Below are 7,146 nucleotides of genomic sequence, written 5' to 3'. Positions count from 1 at the left end.
ATTCGGATATGTGCGCACTGGTTGTGATATAACTATCTTATTGCTAATGTCGCCTTCTTTGATAACTTTTTGGAAAATAAACATGTTTGTTGTTTTTATCTTTTGTGTATTCACTGTATTGTATTGAACGCTATATCAACCAATGGTTGAATATTATCTATAGCATTGTTTCAAAGCATCTCTACCCTTACCCACTGTTTATTCAAATTCTCTACAACTAGATCAACTCCAATAAACAATGGATACTTATGAGCCTAACACAAAAGAGAAGCAAATAATTTCAGAATTGAATTAAAAACGAAGATAATTGTACGTTTAATTCACAAATACATCATTTATTAACGACCACGGTTTTGCCAGTAAAGGCATCATCATGTACCAGAAGAAGAAATTAACTTGTTTTTGATGATGAAAAATAAATTGAAACTCGAATGTTAAACATAAAGAAAATGCAAATTTCGCTTTAGTATAAAACGAAATTGAAATGTAGATTAAAGGATTTCATTGACTCTTCTACTATCATTAACACGATTTATTATGTTTTGATTATCTAGAAATCTCTGAAGACTACTCCACCGGAAACACCAGGAGACAAAAACGCTCTAATATTTCTTCTTGTGGGGTTCTCTCGGTGCGGAATCATTTTCTGGTGCATTAACGTAAGTGATAACCACGTGTAAAATGTAATATTAATAAAGCGCCATCTATACGTTTAAAAATAATAAAAAAAATTATAAAAATATCTTCAAGAACGTGATGTGACGAAATTGACATCTACGTATTTAAGGATAATATGATAAAAAACGATATGATGATGCAAATTGATAATAATAATTGAATGTAACGAGATTATTACAGTCATTAAAGCAATATCTACTTATTCAAAAAGGAGGCAATGAGAACGATAGCTACCTGTTCACAACATAGCGTGATGAGGGTGCCATCTACCGGTTTAAAAATAATATAGAAGAAACGGTGTTTAAATATAAAAACAAAATGACAAAAGATAGTGCGGAACTAATACGCAGAGTGATGAAAGCGACATCTATCATTTTACCGTAATAGATCGGGACGCTATTTAGGGTAAAAACATGAAGTGAAGTAGAACGTACAGCGCCATCTATTAAACGGGAAGAAGATTTGCCTATTTCAAAAAACGTTGATTACAATCGTTTTAAATATACTGACAATGAATGAAAGATATTTTATTGTAGCGTTACATTTATACGACAGTGTACAAGGTACAGAATTCAGTTGTAACCCTTATTAAATCAGACAATATCTAGATACATCGTGTTCTCGATGTAATAAGTCTCTTATATAAGGAAAAGGTGAAGTCAAGAAATCTCATATTTATTTCACAATGATTATATTTACTTATTTATCTATTTATTAAAGTAGTTACATATTATAATATAAGCCTACTGGCTTAGGTGCTCGAGTCTCAATCTGCGGGTCGCAAATTCGAGTATCATCACCAAACATGCTCGCCTTTTCAGCCGTTGAAATGTAATGGCCAATCTCACTTTTCGTTGTTAAAGACTAGTCCAAGAGTTGGTGGTGGGTGATGTTGACTAGCTGCCTTCCCTTTATTCTATCACTTGTAAACTAGGTTCTGCTAGCGCAGATAGCCCTCGAGTAGCTTTACGCGAAATTCAAGAAACAAATAAAAAGATGAGCTCAATTTGGGACCTTACAATTACTGCCGTAATTTAACATGCAGCGCCACCTATAAGAAAATGTGAATTTATTAATTTTTTATCATAATTTTATTGCTCGAGTGAAATATTTCTTGTTCGAAATTAAACTAAGAAAATGTATTAGTTTGTGGGTTTTAATTCTTTATACGTTTATTAAATTATTTAATAATCTCAGTATTTAAACTATATTAATTTTGTAATATTATTATTTGTCCAATTTCTCCAGGCAACATTTTTAGTCTTAGTGTTCCGGAGGACACTAACCACCAATGACGACAAAGTTTCGGAAGACGACGTATCGGTTAGTAAACAATACTTCTTAACTTAATAGGTTTCATATCACAGTGTTATGTCATCAATATTTTACTTCTACGTTATATTACACGACAAAATAGTAATGCTGAAATTACACAAGGGCTTTATCTACGTTGAAATACTTTTATTTGTATTGTTGCCTGATGAAGACTCCAGTGAGAGGCCGAAAGCTCGCGAATAAGAGAACTGTATTTTAACGTAGTCCTTGTATGATTCTACATATTAATTTGCTCCCCAGTGGCACAGCGGCATGTCTGCGGACGTACAACGCTAGAAACCGGGTTTCGATACCCGTGGTGGGCAGAGCACAGATAGCCCTTTGTGTAGCTTTGCACTTAACTACAGACAAACTATATATTAATTTATCTACGTTATGAGTATTAAAAATTAAATAGTAACGCTGTCGTGTACTGAATTAATTAGGATGAATAATAAAAAAAAAGATCTATAGTTTATTAGGCTTTCAAAAAGTAAATTTTGGAAACATTTTTATAAACGTACTGATTCTGTTATGGATTACCATAAGATAAAACAAATGATTGGTTAATTATAGGACAGCGACCTAGATGGCTACGAGCAGTATCCATCACCACGTCAAACATCAAACGTTTCGAGACAAAAGAACAACGTACACTGTCCGGTAAGACGTTCAGTTTCGTTGTTCGAGGTCAGCAGCCATGATGCACGTGGTTCGAACTTGAGGGAGTTACGTCACGGTGATCGTGGCTTTCGAAACGCTGGTTTTGAGCCAGACACCTATAGCTTGATCCGTGAGTAGATATTTTATCTAGAACAATAATACGTGGTGAAAATGTTCTTAGAGTCGAAGTAACAACTTGAAAATAACCTATCTCTAATAAAAAACAGGTGGCGACGGTGTTCTTCTCTTTAAAAAAATCACTTACATATTTTATTATGTAGCATTGTGTTTAAAACCAACCAAATCAAAACACAGTTTAGTTAATTGTAATAGATCCGTAACACAGGTTAACTAACAGTAATAGATCCGTAACACAGACTAACTAACAGTAATAGATCCGTAACACAGGTTAACTAACAGTAATAGATCCGTAACACAGGTTAACTAACAGTAATAGATCCGTAACACAGGTTAACTAACAGTGATAGATCCATAACACAGGCTAACTAACAGTAATAGTTCCATAACACAGACTAACTAACAGTAATAGTTCCATAACACAGACTAACTAACAGTAATAGTTTTAGTGACACGTGAATGTTTCCATCTTGATCGGCCTTTCTTACAGATATATTATCACAAAATTCAACAACTATAACGTGTTAATGTTATTATTTCTAGGGTTGGTCTACTTATTACGTAATTTCTACAGAGCTCAAGTATTGATACCCCTGATGGGAACATGACAGATAGCTCAATGAGTAGTTTTGCGTTTAACAACAAACAAACAAACTGTTCCCCTGTGGGACAGCGGTAAGTTTACGGACTTTCAAAGCTAAAATCCGGGGTTTGATTCTTCATGACCCAGCTTTAATCGAGTGGCTAAATATTCTCAAAATGGTAATTAATTAACAGATTTCTTTGTTACGTAAATCTTACAAGTGCCCCCTAATGGTATTTCACAAAAACGAATTTTTCATCCTAAGATGAATAACAAATCAGTTAGTATATACATGCGTATAATTGCACTTTTAATCTTTCATATGTAAATAATTAAATATGCTACATTAAAACGATTTTACATGTGCAAGTTAGCAAGTCACGTGACAACCACAGCCGATATAAAGTGTGAGAATTCATGAAGGCAAAAATAAGTGGCAGAAGCCGCCAACCAAAGTATGAAACATAATAAAGAAAGGTTTTCTTATAGAAAGGCGACACAAGTCACGTATATATGTATGTTGCTTTCAAGTCATATTATTTGAACCATCGCATACTTCAAGGTGTTTAAGATTGAAATAGGTATTCATGTTATTCCACACGAAGATATACCGGTCAAGTCACCTTACGGATTTCTTTGCGATCAGATTGTTGAAACGGACACTGGAAAATCCTCCTCCTCCTCGAACACTAGATGGCTTATGGAAAGCACGAAGAGAGCGTTGGTGTGCTTTGGACACGAAAGACTTGCGATGGGGCCTTTTGCAATAGAAACTCTGCTTCAGGGTTATTATCAAGATGTACGATTATTAAATAGAACATGACCGGGCGTGTTCAAGTTCGAAAATCGTTTTAAATATAACGTACTCAATCTTAATGGTGTAAATTATTTTATTTTTATATAAATAAAAACTAGATATCGCAATACATTAAATTCAAGTTTAAGCTTTTCTGGTGTATCGCTGTCTTAATTTTAATAAGATAATTATTCAGTATTGAATATTTAATTTTAAATCTTTAGTGAGGTCTTGCTTTTAGAAGACATGCTAGAAGACTTGGAGGCTTCACCCACCTAATGAAAGACAATATTTAGATTTGCTAGTACAACTTTCCTTCAGGGGGTCACCTTTAAATAACAATAACAACAGAAAACGTGCAAACAAATCAAAACTTGTTTGTTTCAGGATTTCCGGCAAAACTACACAAAAAACTGTTTGCGCATAGCGACCTCTAGTTTTGTACTGATAAACTAGAGGGAAGGCAACACTCTTGGCTACCCCTATGCGACCGAATAGAGAGAGAGAGAGATTTGATGGTCGCTCTTAAAATACACATACGGCCCCTAAAATGAGACTAGCGATTTTTTTTACTGCAACCAGACAAGAACCACGAATCCTTGGATTCACATTCCGGATACGCTAACCACTAAGGCCACGCCTGGACAGGAATCAAAATTCTCTAAACTGGCTGGTGACCAAAGCACGTTTGGCCTTTCCAAGACGAATCATTTTTCCAGATCGTAAACGTTTTTAAATCAAGTTTCTGAAACCGTTTTATAACCGTTTGATTTCTTTGACTGTTTTTAAAGTGATTTATTCATATTTCTCTTGTAGGACTTCCACGAGTCTTCCAAACTCGATGAGGGGCACGAAGGGATTCGTTCATCAAAAGTTAACAGAAAACTTACGATGAATATACAGAAATAAAAGTATTGGTTCTATAAAGTTTTTGTCCTATAGCTAAAATCTAAAACGTCAAATTAAAATAAAATTACATTACTTCGAAAGTTTTGACTGTGAACATTATAATACGCACGCGCAATCTCACGAACCGAAGTCAAATCTTCTCATTGTCAATGTACGTATTCTTTAAAACTCTGACGAATAATCTGGAAATGTACGCTTCTGGGTGATTTATATTTCTAATTTATTTGAACGGGTTTATTATTCTCCTTAATTAAATGATTGGTAGACAAACTTTTGTAAGGCCTAGAAAAATACGTTTATATCTTGAAGGTGTCGATTGGAAGTTGATAAATCAGTACATGTGTGGATAGAATAAGATATCGTAGAAAGTTTAAAAAATTCAGTACAAGGTTATTCAAGAGTCATGCCCCCTTTAGGAGTAGGTACACGGAAGTGGTTAAACTGTTATAGATGTCATTCTTGTTGCCAACCGCCGGACAAAACGTGGAACATTTGTGACGCTAAGTTCAGACGGTGTGGTAAACGTGCTAACATTTGTGACGCTAAATTCAGACGGTGTGGTAAACGCGTGGAACATTTGTGATACTAAGTTCAGACGGTGTGGTAAACGCGTGGAACATTTGTGATGCTAAGTTCAGACGGTGTGGTAAACGCGTGGAACATTTGTGATACTAAGATCAGACGGTGTGGTAAACGTGCTAACATTTGTAATGCTAAGATCAGACGGTGTGGTAAACGCGTGGAACATTTGTGATACTAAGTTCAGACGGTGTGGTAAACGCGTGGAACATTTGTGATGCTAAGATCAGACGGTGTGGTAAACGCGTGGAACATTTGTGATGCTAAGATCAGACGGTGTGGTAAACGTGCTAACATTTGTGAAGCTAAGTTCAGACGGTGTGCTAAACGTGCTAACATTTGTGATGCTAAGATCAGACGGCGTGGTAAACGCGTGGAACATTTGTGATGCTAAGATCAGACGGTGTGGTAAACGTGCTAACATTTGTAATGCTAAGATCAGACGGTGTGGTAAACGCGTGGAACATTTGTGATGCTAAGTTCAGACGGTGTAGTAAACGCGTGGAACATTTGTGATGCTACAGTTTAGCAATTTTCGACTGCTCCCACATGGGGTGTAACTTTTGATTAATCTTGTAGTAGATGAACTTACAAAGATCCCTAGTGTCCAGCGTCAACAACTTTGACTATAGTAATTGTTCTGTACTATTCCTGATCATACTTAACTTACATTTCTAAAAACTCTGTATCTTATAGAGATAATTATTCATTTTTAAGTACTGAATTCAATGGTTTCTAATAATGTAAGAATAATTTATATAACCCAAATAAAAACATTCTGTTATGTTAATATAATTCATTTAAAAGATCGGTATAAGTATCTTATAACTTGTTCTTATTAACATTTGGAATATTTATCCGTCTGAGAAATTATTCTTTTTTTGAATTAAACAGGAAATCGTGACTTATAAACAATTAGTAAATTTTAATTAGATAAATGGTCATAGAAATATTCAATTCAGATAATAAGAATTCTTTCTGGATATGTTGAAAAAGGTCACTCTCTGATTGCTTTAATGCAAGTTGTTTTTAAGGGCATGTTGTATTTTTATGCAATAAAGTATGTTTGATAAGTGCAAAATATGGGGATATTACACTTACACTTTTCACACTTTTTGAGATCTTGCGAGTTATTTAACATTTAGCTAACAAAAGATTTATATTTAGGCCTATTTTACGTTTACTGTTATCAAAATTTTGTTTCGTTTTAACCATAATTAAAAAAAATTATTATTTTCCCAAGATCAGTCAGGTCATATATATATATTTGAAACCCAAAATTGTTGGTTTCATGCTTAGCACCTTAACACTATTGCTTTTATGTATATTACAAAACGATTAACAGCGTATTGGTGTTAGTTATCATGAGAATCCTGGCCTGTCTATAGTATTTATTTAATAAACCTACAAAACATAATTTAAATTGAGTAGTGGCATACATATAGGTCTGGTGAGGGAACTGCGAAAAGCCCATCTAATACACACC

General features: G+C 34.4%; 1 protein-coding gene across 2 annotated transcripts in view; it reads left to right on the top strand.

The window, feature by feature from the left end:
* Positions 1-6,691, top strand: part of LOC111087120 — a 21,793-nt gene extending 15,102 nt beyond the window's left edge. For both annotated transcript variants that reach the window (XM_022392610.1, XM_022392609.1), the window contains 4 exons: positions 555-659; positions 1,927-2,001; positions 2,569-2,785; positions 4,989-6,691. In XM_022392610.1, coding sequence (XP_022248318.1) covers positions 555-659; positions 1,927-2,001; positions 2,569-2,785; positions 4,989-5,017 — 426 coding nt within the window. In that variant the 3' untranslated portion in view covers positions 5,018-6,691. The remainder of the gene's footprint in view (positions 1-554; positions 660-1,926; positions 2,002-2,568; positions 2,786-4,988) is intronic.
* Positions 6,692-7,146: the final 455 nt, after the last annotated feature.

The sequence above is a fragment of the Limulus polyphemus genome, unplaced genomic scaffold (assembly GCF_000517525.1).
Source record: "Limulus polyphemus unplaced genomic scaffold, Limulus_polyphemus-2.1.2 Scaffold1750, whole genome shotgun sequence".
In the NCBI taxonomy this organism is placed as follows: Eukaryota; Metazoa; Arthropoda; class Merostomata; order Xiphosura; family Limulidae; genus Limulus; species Limulus polyphemus.
Note: the sequence above shows the minus strand (reverse complement) of the source record. Positions and strands in the feature narration are given on the sequence as shown.